General features: G+C 32.9%; 1 protein-coding gene across 2 annotated transcripts in view; it reads left to right on the plus strand.

Moving 5' to 3' along the window:
* The window catches only part of LOC111154137 (mediator of cell motility 1), a 109775-nt gene that overhangs the window by 88045 nt on the left and 4416 nt on the right, over positions 1-17314 (plus strand). For both annotated transcript variants that reach the window (XM_022513547.1, XM_022513548.1), the window contains 2 exons: positions 903-1045; positions 9097-9173. In XM_022513547.1, coding sequence (XP_022369255.1) covers positions 903-1045; positions 9097-9173 — 220 coding nt within the window. The remainder of the gene's footprint in view (positions 1-902; positions 1046-9096; positions 9174-17314) is intronic.

Here is a 17314-nt window from a genome sequence, read left to right on the forward strand (position 1 = left end):
AGTCCTGTTCAGCACAAGTCAGACAAAAATGACTCACGCTTCTAAAATTCCAATCTGGGATCATTTAGAATATAAATAGTATTGAATATATGTAAGTAAAATTTCACTGCAATGAAAATTTTAAAAGGTTTTGGATGAACGTCTATGTCTATAGCCCATGATAGTTATTCTTTATTAATCTGCTCTGTTCCTTTTCCATAAATCTGTCAATCTGTAGAGTGAAAAAGGGACTTGTGGAAATGTCATAAACATTGTGGGTGGGTTTGGTGTCTTTTTCTTGCTGCTAGAAATTAATACCTACTTCCTTGAATTCTATGTCCACCCAAGATGCCAGTGAAATTTGAGTGGTATCGTCAGGCTGTCCTGTATCTGTGTATTAGTGTAGGTTTAAGGTGCAGTTGGTGTATCTTATGGGAGCCAAGATTAAGTTTGTAGGTCTCACTTGGCAGGTTTATAAAGTGCCAGAAGTGGTGGTATTTGTAACAGATAAGATTAAAATATTGAGGAAGAGTTTAATGCTCTTTTAAAATTGTGGAAGGATTAGGCAGATGATTGTAGCTTTGATGGGTAGTCGAGAAGACTTGTCTTGGTGACCGTCTGATGGGGTTATTTTTATATTGGAGGACATTATTATACCTGCTAGTAAAATAGCTTTGTTTACCTAAAGAAATATTGTACATTTCTGTAATTTAAATAGATATTTTTAGTATTCTGTATCTCTCTTATTTTAAAGTGGTCTTCTTTAAACATTTCATTTATAGATTAAAAAATTCAACAGTATGTATCTTATCCTTACCCTTTTTAATAAATGTTCCACTTTTTAGTGCCAGCACATTGGAAAACTACTTTTATTCTTATACTTCTTAAATGACTTTTTTTTTTTTTTTTCTGTTTTCTTTAAGCCATAAGGATGAGTTTACCATTATTCCTGTACTGGTTGGAGCTCTGAGTGAGTCAAAAGAACAGGAATTCGGAAAACTCTTCAGTAAATATCTAGCGGATCCTAGTAATCTCTTTGTGGTTTCTTCTGATTTCTGCCATTGGGGTAAGTTCTAGATTTTAACATATCATGGTAGATAATATATACTTGTGGTTAATGGTATCTTTTCACTCTAAGTTCGGATTTTCAGTTCCTTATCACTTCCCTCGGAAAGTTTTACTTTTAGCTGCAACGGTTTAAAAGTGAATAAAAAAGTCTTTTAAAAAGGATCAGATTATGATAGATTATGGATACATTTCCAAAGGCGACTGGTATAATTGGATTCACACTGTGAGGGCATCCTTGCTTAGCCACTTATATTAGTGGGAGTTAAGATCTTTTAACCCTATTTCCAACTTGAGTTGTGTAGTAGATTCTCTGAAGTTAGTTTTTTCATAGATAAAACAAATGTTCTTCTTTAGAAGGTAAAAGAGCACTGTGTGCTATGCCAGTCCTTTTCCACATTTCCTTTTCTGTAATTAGTGTTTTTTTTCTTTCTACTTTTCCTTTGGTACTTAATTTTTGCCATCAGTTTAGAGCTACCCTCCCAGAATGTAACATGTGGGCTATTAGCATTGTGGTCTTCATTGGTAATGGTTTATAAGGGTGAGGACTCTTAGGTGATTTTTGTTATTTTGTGAATAAAAAGAGAAAGGAAACTTCACAGTGAACCGATGATAAAGAAAGACATTTGTGAACGCCTCTTTGAATAAATTTTATATTTTGATTCTTTGAATACAGTTTGCTCTCCCTTATCCATGGCTGTTCTAGAATATTTTTGAATCCTGTTCCTTTTAGGACTTCTCTCATTGGCCGGAGGATGCCAATACCTGTTCATCCTTCAGTTATTTCTTTGATTATAGAGAAAATGTAAGGCACAAGACTATAAATTTTAAGATAGAGTACTAGAATGGTCAGAAAAACATCCTCAATGAGATATAGGGACCCCTGGCTTTTATGTGTCTTAAGCATTGATTACCAGAGTTGACTCTATATTTATCTATTGTGGTTAGGCTGGTATTTTCTCTTCCATTGCTCTGTGAATGGTGTTGAGACCATCTTAAGAGAGCCATCCTCCTTTATAGATAAGTATTTTGGTTTAAGGCACTAATTTCTCATCTGAGGCTGATTATCTTATGAAGGGACATTTGGAAATGCCTGGAGACATTTTTGGTCATTACAGTGGGGTGGGGGTTGGAAGTGGGAATGCTTTAGGCATCTACTTAGTGGAGTCCAGAAAAGCTGCTAAATAAACATCCTCTAGTACACAGGACAGCTCTCTTCATCAAAGAATTATCCTGCCCAAAATACCTAGTGCTGAGGTTGGGAAGTCCTGGTTTAGAATATGCAGGTAGCTATGTGACCTTGCCAAACTCCCTAAGAGGGTTCTCAGGGTTCTTTAATAATCAATTCTATTGGCTAGTTGGTTTGTTACCTTTGGCAGAAGTTATTTTTTATGGATTATAAGTATATTACTTAAATGTGAGGACTAGGTAGATTCTTGGAAATTCTGATATTTAGTCATAGTTGATCTTAAAAACTAAGAAGTATCATTGTTGAAAAAAGGGTATTTTTCTTAGTATTGTGAATTTATGTTGGTAATAAAGCATATATCCATATGTTTTAGAATTAAAAATTCTTGAAGCATGTGTCTCGTCCCTCTTCATTTTTAAGGCTTTTATGAATCACTTCAAATTGCTTTTAGATTTAAATAATTAGTTCCTCTGATATTGTTCTTTAGAATCTGGGTTCTCCCTCAAGATGGGGTACCATGTGCAATCACAGCATAAATCACACAAAAATCCGTAGATGCTTTAAAATTGCTCTTGTCTGTTGAATCATTTTTTTTGTTTCATGAATGAATTCTAAAGCAAATAAGCCCTAATCCAAGTACTGTATTTAAGTACAATATTGAGAGAGAAAGATGAATTTTGTTTTGTATTCTGCCTAGGTTCTTGGAAAGTTATTTAGGCCTTTGGATCTCCTGTGCTGTAGAAAAATTTGGCATTTAAATTATAAGCTAGGATTTCCTGGTGACAATTAGAAATAAGAACTCAAAATTTCCAGAGATTGGTAGGTGTTAGTTAAGAGAATTGTTCAGAGCCTAAAACATATTTTTATTTACATTTGGTGGTTAAGTAATAGAACTTTTCCAGGTGTTTATTTTTTTAGTATCACTCTCACTAACAATACTCATTAGGTGCTTACTTTGCACTTATGAAAAGCACTGTACTGATTCTTGTTAGGAAATTTGATGAAGATCTGGGGATAAGTGGAAGGTGTTGCATGGATGCTATTCCAAGATTGGTAGTTTCCCTTTACAATAGCAATAATAACCATCATTCTTGTAAAGTAGGATTCATTTTCTATTTTATATGCCTAACTGAAGTAATACGAATTTTTGACTAGTTATAGGTTAAAATAAAATGTCTTAGAAATTTTTGTATTTTTCAAGTTTCATGCTCTGGTGGCATTGGTCATCTTTTCTAAATTTTAATGAATGTTATACTCCATTTCAAAAATCAAGCTTTTTCTTGTGAGGGTATTTCTTAATAGTTCTTTTTCTTCTTCTTCTTCTTCATCTGCTTCTGCTGCTTCTGCTGTTTCTTCTTTTTTGGTAAAGATACTGTATAGATTGATTTTACCATATCAAAGTAATGATAACACTGAATTCTAAATCATTTCACAGGAAGAATTCAGTTACTCAAATACTCAGAGATCTTAAAAAAAGTTTCATTGAGTTGAGCTGTCAACATCCTTTACATTTCTAAATAGCTGATTTTTGGAGAAAAATCACTTACTTGATTATGGTACAGTTGACAGATTGCTCAGATGCCTACAGTGGAATTTGTTTTATTGAATAACAGAGTACTAGCAGTGACAACATTTTTCATTTCTAGTCATTATTTCTATTATGTCCGGGTTCTGTTAAAAATAAGGCAAGAGATTTGGTGATAGAGACAGTGATTGGAAGGGTTTTGCCTGGTTGATTTTACTTATTAACCAGTGTCCATTACAAGAATGACTTTTTTTTAAGTGTACTTTGCTTTAAAGATTTTCATCTTTCAGATCCCATTTAAATTTTATGTGGACTTGAAAAAGACATTAGAGAGAGAAAAAGTAGAAAGATTAAAATATTCTCAAATTTTCTTTTTGGGTTGGGAAAGCTAAGGGAGAATGGGTACCTAGATTCTATTATGCCCCTTCTTTCTGTCCCTTCATTTGAATACCCCACCCTGACAGAAAAAAAATCTTCACCATTTCAATTCCTGTCTTTTATTTTATCATTAGTCTAATCCACATGAAAATTCATTAGTCAGCTCAATAGGGTGATGTTTCCTAGTAACACTTTATGAACTAACTACCTCATTTTGCCCTTCCTGCTACTACCAGGGCTTGTGGTGTAAGTGAAGGACATTTGCTGCTAGTATTTGATTTTTACTGTGGTTAGGTAATGTTGTGTCCATACTTTTCCTGACCAAGTTTTTTTTCCTCTAAGATGGCTCCATATAAGAGAATTTTTATTGGGCCTATTTTAGTTTTTCTAATTGTAGAATTTTCATTCTGTTTTCCTTTCATCTTTGCTCTTCTCCACATATATAATATATAATATTAATATTTGTACTTTCCTGATCTCCTTGAAATTTATATTTTCACATTTAGATCATTGACAGCTTTCATTAACATAATTTCTGATTAACTTCTAAGAAGTTTCTAAATGAAACTGCATCTAACAGAAGTTGATTTTTTTAAAGTTGATTCATTCTACTTAATTTTCTTTTTATGGTGGTTTTAAGTACAAATTGACTTCAGTAAATTTACTTGGTAAATGTTAATGATAAATTATTTTATTAAATACGAATAAATTTTACTGCACTCAATTCAGCAGTTTTGGATTTTTACATAGGAACTTTTATTTATATAGGTTTATATAATTTCTTCTTTTATTCACCTATCAAAAGTAGCATTCCCCAGAATATTTATGAATTTATATCTTTATTCAGATTTCTAGTTTAATTTTCCATAACAAGTGATTATGCATGCCTGCTCTTTTTTCCTTTCTGTTGCTAGTCTCTTAGGTACTAGGGTGTTATTATTTTCTAAATAATTTCAATTGGTTTGAGTATAAGTTAGCTAATTCCTGAAATACATCTCATCCAAGCTTTCATATTTGTCTTCTCAAATTTTATACATACTAATTACACATACTTAGGTTTTTGATCTTTTGAGGGAAGGCTAATACTTTTTTTTTCTTTTCTCATTATAACTAAGACTTTAGAATGAAAGGACTGTAGTTTTTCACGATTTCAATTATGAATGTCCTTAGTATGGAATGACTTAATAATCTATCTCATAGGTTGTTGTGAGGATTAACTCAAATAATTGAAAATGCTTTAACATATAAACATAACATAAAGTGATTAAGTGAATGTGTAACAGTACAATTTTTACTGGACATATGTCTGAAAGTCTGTTTTGTTCACTAATCTTTTTGGGGGCTTTAAAATCAACTTTCCAAGCTCATTGTTTATTTCTGCAAACCAGTGTATAGCTTAATGTTGAGGTATTTGCTATTTTTTTTAATTTTTTGTTTTGAGGCACTTAAAAAGCAGTGTTGGTTCTTGTACCATTCATTGTTATGTTTGTCCTCATTAGTTTGATTGTTGTGTGTTGAACAGACATCCCTGGAGCTTACTCTCCACACTCTGTGAATCCACTCATTAATCACCAGTCACCTTTGGAGATGGGAAAATTACTTACCTGTATTTCTTTTTCTCAGAAAGCGTGCTCTGGAATGGATTCACAAATGAGCTACCCTCCTTCCCTCAAAGAGTAAGGTTTCTGCTTTACAGGATTTTTTTTCTTGGGTTATTTTTCCTCTCATCTTTTGAATTTGAAAAGAACTGAGGGAAGGCACCTGAAGAAACTACTGACATACTCACTAGGGGAGTTCCAAAGCTTGTGCTGCCCCTAGGGGCAGTGTCAATGGCTCTTAAAGCTAGAAAGCTCATACTTGGAGTTGAAACAGGGGCTCAAAGAATCCATTTTCCCAGTGTACCTTCTGAAAGGATAAGTTTCAGGTAAGTAATTTTCTCTTACTATGTGATATGCTTTATTCATACTTACAAAAGTATACAAGTCCAGTTCTCCAGGTACAGAGGCACCTGTGTTTGCTCACTTTAGATGCATAAGCTTTACTGAATGTTAGAAGTGTTATAAAACAAAATGTCTGCTTGTGAGTTAAACATGAAGTCACAATACATCAACAGTAAATATTTGATTAAAGGTGCATTTATGAACAGTGTATTGTGCTAGTGTTGTCATTTCTTTCATTTCTCATTAAATAAAATCTTGATAAACTTCTTTTTGATAATTAGATACAAAAGATTTTTTGCAAATTCCAAGAGGTGTGTAACTAAAGTGGTGTGTGTGTGTGCATGCGTGTGTGTGCACACACCTCCTATTTCCACCCCCACAGATAGGCTAGGATGATGGAAACTATTTACTTTGAAGTAGATGCTTTCTGTATGTGTATTGACCAGAGTGAATTACTCAGGTAATTTTTAAATGCTTGTATAATTTTTAAAAATTATTCTAAGTTGAGCTGTTTAAGTAAGATACTTTTTCAGTGTAGTAGCTCTATGTAGTGTGAATTTAGCTAATTAATTGATACATTATTTAGAGCTCATAAAATATTTCTATTTGATTCTTCAGCTACAAAATGCAAACACCTAAAGAGTAGCAAGAGGTAGATAGCAAAATGTTAAACATTTACTCATCGATTTCCTGTGCATTTTGTCATTCTTTTTAAATCACATGTTGATTTGGTATTTTAAAGTATTCAAAACATTTTATGTATTTTTTTCTTACTTCAGAATTAGTTTTTAAGTCAGAGTTACAGTGAAAATTGTCCGTATGAACATGGCAGCATTTCTAAGTATAGTTGTACTTTCCACTTGTGATTAAGGCAGCTTTGACCAACTTCAGTCATTTGAAACAGCAGCTCTGAACTTGGAAATAAGCAGAAAAGACTTGAGTAGAAATGGTTATCAAAAAGTACATGCATTTTTCTGTACACCTGAAGAATAGCAGTTTTCAAATTAGACAGTTACGTCCCAGTCACAGGGATTATTGATAGCTAAAACTAACAGCTATCTCCTGAAGCAAGAAAAAGAGAATGTATTAGTATAAACCTGAAGTAGTTGAGGTTCAAAAAATATTCATCTTGATTGCTTCCAAGGATATTACTCTTACTACAGTTGACAGTGAGTCAGAAGTTTCTTGTCTAAGATTAATAATTTGTTTGTTTATTTCACAAAAGATTTGGGGCAACTCTGTCAAAAGACCTTTGAAATCCAAGTAGAAATTTAGTACCGGTGAATTGAATCAAGAAGTTATTGCAACAGACTTTAGATTTGACTTTGAGCCTTCCAATAGCCATATGGCAAGTAGGAAAAATAGGGTTCAATTATATAGTTCTCACTATTAGGTAGGAGTAAGTGTGTACATTCTGTAAAGAAAAACAAAACTATACCTAACTCTAAATTTTGAAAGAAATGTCTGATGAGTTAATTAATATAAGGGCATTGAGTAATGAATTGTCACTGTTTAAGAATTTTTTTAGTGCAAGGATTGTAATTGATCTCATAGTTATGGTAACATGTAGTAATCCTCAGTGTTTATAAAAATGGTTGTTGTATTAAGAAAGCAGATAATTGTCTCAGAACCTTATTGCTTGATTCTAGGATATCATGAATTATAAGATGCAATACTGGTTTAATAGAAGCTCTTGAGGGAAAATAAGAACTGCTACATGAGTAATCATATGTATTAATGTGTGTACAAAGTTAAAATGTGAAAGTTAAGGAAATACAGTATAGTCTAGAAAGATGACCATCAAAGATGATCAAAATCAACAAGTAAAGGAAGTGTGGATAACTGTGATGTGTGCTTTTATCCAAAAGAGAACACCAAAAGAGTTTTGTTATTTTGCATCACTTATCATTTATAAGATGATCATTTTTTTTTTTAGTAAGATAAAGAGAGAACTTAAAAATCATAAGTATCCAGCCAAAGAAACCCATCTTCTCAGGTGTGAGGATAATAATTTTATATGTGAACTTTGCTCTAAAAATGAAGCACAAGACACAGAATGTGTGCATACATGACTGGTGTACTCACATACCTTTCAAATGTATTTTGGTGAATCTTTAAAAATAGCTAAATATAAAAGTAATGAGTTCTAAGAAATATAGGCATCACAGATATACAAATGTAGATGTGTCTGAAATACAACATAGTCTCTGGAATAACATACCACAATTATTTATGAATATGTTTAACTTTTGGTTTTTATACGACTATAATAGGGAGCCAGATTTATTACCTGAGCCTTTTGTTTTCTGTCTTCTTTTCAAGCTTCTTCCAGCTTACCCTCTGTTTCTTGGAGAAAAGCTAAATGTGAATGTTCTGTGTTTGTACTCTTATTGAGATTTTATTTAGAGCAGGACAATTGTATTTATCCTTTTGTGCCTCCTATTTTAAGGCACTTGTATCGATCTTTTTTCAAGTAGAGAGTTTTGTAAAAATGAGATAATTTTTTTATTGATGTCATAAAAATCACATGAGCCACAATATATCTCTGACCTACACATTTTTTTTCTGTAATAGAGATCAAATCTTTGCATTTATACAGCAAAAGCTAAGCTTTCATTGATTTAATTGATTTGTTACACTGAGATAGTTTCTTAAACCAGATTTCCTTGAATCATATTCTTTGGGTTTACCTTTCATTACAGAGTGATATAATATGTTTAACAATGCTTCTAACTTTTAAGCTGTTTTGTTTCCTTAGTCTTTTGTATTGCTTGTGACTTTAAGGTTCTACAGTTTGAAGTAGTTTTTAACATCATAAAACACTGGTGATATATCATTTCTTTATTACTTCCCAAATATGCCTTTTATTTTTATGTACAAGGGCTCTTGGGAATGATTCTCTCAGAGGCTTAAGCTGTGCTTTGCCTTCCATGAGAACTGAAATTATTTGGTAAGCGCTTGCTTTCTTTTTAGCTTCTAATTTTTCCCTATTTTATTTTGTACATGATATTTGTTTCAAGGTCAAAGGTTCCGTTACAGTTACTATGATGAATCCCAGGGGGAGATTTATAGATCCATTGAACATCTAGATAAAATGGTAAGTCTTTCAGGTGTGGGGTTTTAATGCTCTAAGGTATTTTATTTGATTTTAGATTAGTGATTCAAGACTTAATATGTTGAAATATATAGTGGACTAATAATTCTTTCCCTATCTTTATTTAATTAAATGTGCAAAATATAATTTACAATCATATGAATATTGATTATAAAAATAATCCCTTTTCTATTAGTTGAAATTTCCTTTATCTTAATTTTATTTGATTAGTAAGACAAAGAATAATATATAGATTTTTAGATGCTATTTGGGGGAGTGTTTCAGGTTTAGGGATGACAGGATACTAATGCCATTACTTATTTTTAAGCAGAAACAACCGTAGCAAATTCTAAGTTTATTTTATTATTTTATTTTTTGGCCATTTGGATTTTCTTAAATGGTATTTCATTTTGTTGTTTAAGTAGAGAATTTAAAAATATGATTGTATTCTTATCTGGCCCGGTAGTACAACAGACACTGAATCCTGCTGTCATTTTCCTTAAAATAGTATGGTAGTTGGAGTAATTGTTTTCATATTTGATAAGTCATGCAGATCATTTTGTGTTTTTAAACTTATAAACAGAATATTAAATATAGGAGGTTTATCACTTATTGGCTTTGACTTTTGACAGATCATTTCAGTTCTCTAGTCCTCAATTTGTCATCTCAAAGATGAGACTTGAAATAGGTGGTCTCTAAATTGTCTTTAAATCTGTCAGACTTTAAGTCTGTGATATTTTGAAATCAACTTTACCACTGTTTGAAAAGTTTATGCATATGTTTTAGTACAAGACTATTTAGTCTAAAGTAGATAAAACATTTTAGTGAGGAATCTGGATCTAAAACCATAGGTAGGTTATACCTTGTATATTTTATTAAAAGCCAAATGGAATGAACACAAATTTAGTTACTCAGGAGATTTTATTATATGTAGATTTTATCATATTTAAATTTATCTTGTTACTTAGATCCAATTATAGCCTAATACTTTTACCTTTCAAATTTTGTTTGGACTTAATCTACTGACTTTTCTTTTGGATTTATGATGTCACATCAGTCATTTAATCCTTTCCTGGCTTCTAGTTCTCATCTTATTTTTCTGAGGCGTAATTCTCAGTCGCGTCAGAAAACTTTTCTGATTATGTCATCATTTATTTTCTTCCTGTAGCAAGTGGTTAATGGGTGTCTCCTGTGTGTCTGGTACTTTGTGAAGTATTGAAGACATTAAGAAGATAAAACATTGTCTTTCACTTAATGGAACTTTCAGTGCAGTCGTTGAACAGACTTAGAAGCTATTCCTATACGGAGCTGTAAGAGTTACTTAGGGCACATACTCTCCTTGTTGTCCTGTGAGGATGATATAGATGTGCCTACCTTAGGGCTTTAGCCCTTTTTGTATTTGACTGTGTGACTTTGTGGCTTTGCTCAGCTTTACCTTCCCAGCAAGACGCACTGACTACCCAGTTTAATTTTGCATCATACACTCCACCTTCTTAGCATTCCCAACGTACCTTACTGTGCTGCAGTTTTTCTTTCAACAAACTAAATATTCTACTTATTTATTATAGTTTTGTTAGTCAGGATATTTATTTTGTTCTCCAGTGTATCCACAGTGCTTAGAATAGTGATTAGAACATTAGTAGGTGCTCAGTATATACTTTTCAAGTGAATGAAATAATGAATATAATCTTCCTATATACATAATTAAATTAAGTGAATACCCTAAGTGTAATATGAGAAAGAAATAAGGAGAAAGTAATTTATGATAAACTAATAAATTTTTAATACTGTAAGGGCCCGAATTCTAACTATATTAGAAGACACTATGAAGTAGATGCTTACACATTGTATCATTACTATAACAGCTATTAATCCAAACCTAAACAGGTATGTTTGTGACTCATATTACTAAGGTGCATTGCTGGGTGACTTGATTTTCCAAAATGGTGAGCAATTCCTAGTAAAGTTGTAAACTAAATAAAGTACAGCCTTCCCTTACTTTATATGAATATGGCCATTCCTTGGAAATCTGTATATTAAAACCATGTAAAACTTATTAGTATTTATGTATAAAACAGAGTTAAGGGTCTAGATAATTATTAGCAGGTTTTTTTTTTTTTAAGATTTTATTTATTTGACAGAGAGAGAGATCACAAGTGCCGAGAGGCAGGCAGAGAGAGAGGGAGAAGCAGGCTCCCCATTGAGCAGAGAGTCTAATGTGGGGCTCGATCCCAGGACCCTTATATCGTGACCTGAGCCAAAGGCAGAGGCTTAACCCACTGAGCCACCCACACGCCCCGGTTTTTCACCAATGTAGACATATCAAGAGTGTTATGGGATGAGAATAATTATTTGTGTGTGGGACTATCTTGTATTATAGGACAATCAGCATGCCTGGATACCATCCACTAGTATCTTTTAATTATTGGGACAACCCAAAAATGTACCCATAGTTTTCCATTATGCCCCTACAGTAAACAGTTGTTCCATGACCTTACCCTACTTAAGTTTTCTTCTCAGTATTAATTACTGTGTGACTTATTATCTGTTGATTTGTTTGGTGATAATCTCTCCTATTAGACTGTAAGCTTCATGAGATCAGGATCTTTGTCCATTTTGTATCACCCTTTCATTGGGTACTCAATATATGCAATTGTTGAGTGGATTGGTGGATGAATGGGCTGGGGGTAGTGGTGAGAAATGAAGCTAGAGATCTAGAACAGGCTGTTTATTTTATTTATATTAAGGGTTTTATTTTATTTTTTATTAGAGAAAGAGAGCGTGTGCAGGTACAAGCAGTGGGAGGGAGTGGCAGGCAGAGGGGAGAAGCAGGATCTCCGCTGAGTAAGGGGCTTGATGCGGTAATCCCAGGACCCTGGGATCACGACCTGAGCTAAAGATAAACGCTTAACTGATTGAGCCACCCAGGCATCCCTGTTTTTTTGAAGATTTTATTTTTATTTATTAGAGAGAGTGTGAGCACAAGCAGGACAGAGGGAGGGGGAGACACACGAGCAGGGAGCCCTACACGGGGCTTAATTCCAGGACCCTGAGATTGTGACCGGAACCCAAAACAGACACTTAACTGACTGAACCACCCAGGCATTCCTAGAACAGGCTGTTTAAAGGATATTACATAGGAAAATGGTAAGATCAGATTGTATTTGAATAGCTCATACAGCTGCGGTGCCACAGGTGGCGGACCACAGGAGGGAGGTCAAAGGAAAAATGGGTGGACCATTTTGGTGATCCGGGTGACAAACGGTAATTCAGACAGTGGATGGGGTGGTGATGGTGGAAGAGAGGGACATAGTGGATATAATCAGTACATATAAGAGACAAATTGATGATGGGACTTGGAGATTGATTGAACTTGCTGGGAAAGGAAGTATCAAGAATAACTCCTAATGTCTGGCTTATGCTGCTGGTTGGGTATTGGTACTGTTCACTTAGATTTAAAGCCCAAGAAGATAGGACTGATATTTTAGGAGGTAGGGAAATCATAAATCACATTAAGGATATGTTATATTTGCTGTTGCCTTTAAGATATCCAAGTGGAGATGTCAAGTTGGCATTTGGATTTTCATTTTGCCAATTATTTTTTAGTGCATTTATAGTTCTAGGCACCATTGGAGTTAGGGCAGTAAACACACACACTTACTCTTACTTATACTTACTTACAGAACTTTTATTCTAACAGGAGGAGATACATTTAAAAAAAAAAGAGTAAGGATATATATGTATATACATATATATCCTTACTCGTTAAAAACAAGTAACATATATTTATAAATCTATATATATACACATATATATGTGTGTGTATATATATATATGTTAGTTTCCAAAAGTGATGTGTGCTGTACAGAAAATATTGAAAGGATTTTGAAATAGTAAATGATTCAAGTGATTGGTGGTTAAGTGGTTGGAGGAAGACTGCCCTGAGGAGAAACATTAAACTGAGATAGAGATAAGAAGGACCAAACCAAGTAAAGATCAGAGGAAAGAGCATTCCGGACAGAAGGACCTGCCTGTGCGAAGTCCTTACGATAGGAAAGAGGCTGGGTGTGAAGGGGAAAAAAAAAAAAAAAGGCCAGTGTTGCAAGAGTATGGTAGATAAGGATAAGAGTGGTACCAGCTGTGGCAAGAGGGATAGGCAGAGGCCGGATAATGTAGGGCTTTATATTCCAGGGTAAGAAATGCATGTAAGTACAAAGAAGTGATGTAGTTACATTATTTTATTTTATTTTTTAAAAGATTTTATTTATTTTTGAGAGAGAAAGAGCACAAGATTGGGGGGGACAGAGGAAGAGGGAGAAGCAGACTGAGCTACCCGGGCACCCCTAGTTACATTACTTTGGAGGTCATTCAGAAGGGCTCTGCTACAGAATTGACTGTATTGGTTGTAAGCCTGGGGAAGAGGTCTGGAATAAGTTCAAGAGGTCTGGAGTTAAGTAACAAACATGTAGATGGTCAGAGAGATTGTCTACTTATAGTAATGCTTAACTTTGTCTTTACAATTTCAGTCACCCATGGGACTTTTTCAAAGTAGACTTGCCCATAGTGCCCCTGGAGATGTGCCTTCTGGTAGTGTGAAAAGAGTCCCAACATCTTTTTATTCCTAAATTTGTTTTGTAGGTGAATTTGCACTGTCCTGCTATGGCCCCTAATCTGTTGAGTAGAAGAAATTTCCTATTTATCTCCTCTTGCTTTCTGTTCAGCTCTTTAAATCATTTGCCAACTTTAATTAGGCAGCATTTAATTTTGCACACGTAAAAATTTGTAAATCCGTGAATTAATGCTTTTAGCACAGAGAGGTGTTTTCTCTAAAGTATTAGTTTACCTGGTACTCTGAAGTCACTGAACATAATAGCATCCTTTGGAACTCCTTAGAACTGTGGGCACATTTAAACACTTTAGTATTATTTTACTAATTATTCTATGTGTTATATATAAACATCCATACTTAACTATTCTTTTAGCCTTTCTTCTAATGCTATATTGATAGCTTATATTAAGAGGACTAGCTTTACTTACCTTTCTTGAGGTATATTTTTATTAGACAGATAGGCCTTGGTTTCCTACTTTGGGGCAGAGCAAAAAGGGTAACAATTACCCATTGGCATGATTCTCATAATTCTATAGTTATTGCCTTTTTTGGTAGCTTCTAAGTCTTTGAAATTAGAAATTTTTGCTCAAAAAGTGTACACAGAACCAGTAAGTTTAATATTGACTTCTAAATCTGCATCTGATTTACCTTACTTTAGATGTTCAAAATCGGGGCATAATTTTTAAATTTTTATTTAGTCTGGAATATAATTTCTGAATATTAAGTATTTGCTTCTTGTTAACACATTTGAATTTAATATTTGATATAATATTTGACTTGGAGTCAGATTTTTGTGGTCCCTTTCTGTTTATATATAGAATTTTCAAATGGTTCGTAAGTATTCTGTTCTTTTATTAGCATGTTGTTAATTCAAGTTGTAAGTCACTTCTGGGGGTTAAAGTGGATTAAAATAATAAGAGTGGATAGGTCTATACATATAGTCATGTATGTATGTTTATATATATGTGTGTTTTTATATATATATGTACACTCACTATTAAGCTCTTATATAACGTGTTTTCTTAATTGATTAGTATAAACAAATGGTGACTACCCCTCTGTATATTCCTTTTCTAAAGTGCCATTTTATGTTATAAATAATTTCATTCGAGAACCAGTATCTTAGTTTCTATATGCAATCTTTTCAGAGCAAATATAATTGGAAGTGTTCTCTGTATAAAGTATTAAAACATGTTATCAGTTCTGAATTGTAATCATTACACATTTTGAAAGTTTGATAGGATGAAAAATTATTTAGGTATAAAATCTTAGGTATAGTCTTTTCAAAATTAGTATGTTAATTAGTTTTAGCTCTTTTTTTGTTATCAGAAAAGTCTTATTAAATAGAGTTACTAAAATAAGTAAAAGTGTTTCTAGGTTCCAAAGCAAAATAAAAATAGCTGTTCCTCTTATTATAAAATAATTATGTCTCTAGCATTTGACGATCTTGGAATCGAGTTATGTGAAAAAAATATGTAAAGAAAAATATATAGGAAAATAAACTGGATCTTCCAAATGTTGTAAGTGGGGAAAAAAGTAACTAGTTACAGGAGATTCTAAAAGTGTTATATTAGTATTGGCTGCTGATCATGTTTTTGGTAATTAGAACTTTGTAATTTCAGTAATTACAAAGCAGAACATATTTTAAGACATTCATTTTTGTGAACTTTTGATATTACATACTGGAAACATTAACCGTACATAAGTACATACATATATGTTTTATATATATATCACATAATCATGTTTTTTTTTTTTTCCCGGGCCACTTTTGATATAGACCAATATTTCATTATGGACATTGCCAAATTATTTATGATTTGGCAAAGAGAGTCTGAAAATGTCATTGTAGTTAGCCTTACAATATGTTTTCCTTCCAAATTTATTAGTAGTCACTTCATTTAATTTGAACTTCAGCTACCGTTTTTTCTTTCAACTCTTTTGAAAGTGAAATTGTTCAGATTTGTGTACTTATACTTCTTTCTTGAACTCAAGTCAATAGTTTCTTTAGTAGTCTTTGGTATAAGGTTTTATAATATCATCTTTTAAGATAGCTACTTATTAGTATATTGCTTCTTAGCACTGCTATCTTTAGGGTGATTTTTTTTTTCCCATAAAATTTCTTTGACTGTAAGATTTTCTCTTGATGCCTCTTACCGAAAGCAGAGTATTTCCTTTTCCCACCTTGTTCACCTAAATGTACATCCATCTCTCCAACATAAATATATATCCTTACTTTAAAAAATGAGGCCTACTCACAAGATAATATGGTGATTAATTAAGTGTTCATAAAAAAAAGACCTATGGTTCTAGTTCTAATTTCTTAAAGTCCTCTAAAATAGTTTTGTTTCTTTTTTGTGTTTGTTACTATAGATGGAGATTGCTTCTGGTGATAGTATTTAAAATTAAATTTAAATTAAATATTTTATAATGTACGAACTTTTAAAAATTTTTTAGAAGATTTTATTTATTTATTTGAGAGAAAGAGAGAGCATAGAGGGGAAGTGAGAGGGAGAAACAGACTCCCTGCTGAACAGGAAGCCCCAAATCAGGCTTGATTCCAGGATCCTAAGATCATAACCTGAGCTGAAGGCAGATGCTTCACCAACTGAGTCACCCAGGTGTCCCTATATATATACTTTTTTAAAAGGGAAGATCTTTGTTGTCTTATCAGAGTCCTGAATTTGCAGCTCTATCAGTTAAAATTGTTCAGTTTAGAATTGTCCCTTGGAATTTAACATTACAAGCTTTCACTCGTTGCTTAGAGAGTCAGCATAATGATGGATTCCCTCTGCTCTTGTTCCCCCTCACAGTACGGAATTAGCTTTCAATCTGAGGATTTCTTGCTGAAGCCCCTAAATTTCTCAGAAACCCAAATCATGATGGATATTGGCTTTTGGTGTTTATGATATCTGCTTTTTATCTTAGATCTTCACTGCTTCATATTGGATTTAAATTCATGTGAACAGATTCTCAATATGCTAGGCCGTAGGTAAGATTTTCACCACCTGGACTTCAGATTCATTGATCAAGTATTTTAAGTAATAGAAGAGTTAACTAAGCTTAGTGGGGAAGTACTTTGTTTCTTCATCTTGGAATTTTGGCTGTTGGCAGTAGTATCAAATTAACATTTTCATCTTCTTGAAATTTTGGTAACTATGATTTAAAAGTTGTTAATATTAAGATATAAATATATACAAAAGTATATTTGCTAGTGTTCTGTATTACTTAATAGATGCCCTGTCTCTCATTATGATTATTGCTATTGTTTGCATACTTTGTGAATTTTCCAATTGGAGAATTTCACTCTTGAGAAAAGCCTTTTTTTTCTCTATATCCCTTCTTTATAAAACTGCATACTTGTTCATTATCTTTATTTGTCAGAGAATGATTGTAGTGGAATTGATTCTTGCCCTAGTAGGTACATAATACACTTTAGGCGATTAAATATTTAAATTTTATCCCTTAATTTCCATCATCTCAATTTTTTCTTTCCCCCATTGTCATTTAACCATTATATCTTAATTTCAAACAC

This window comes from Enhydra lutris, unplaced genomic scaffold (genome assembly GCF_002288905.1).
Source record: "Enhydra lutris kenyoni isolate GAN:26980312 unplaced genomic scaffold, ASM228890v2 scaffoldscaffold35, whole genome shotgun sequence".
Classification (NCBI taxonomy): Eukaryota; Metazoa; Chordata; class Mammalia; order Carnivora; family Mustelidae; genus Enhydra; species Enhydra lutris.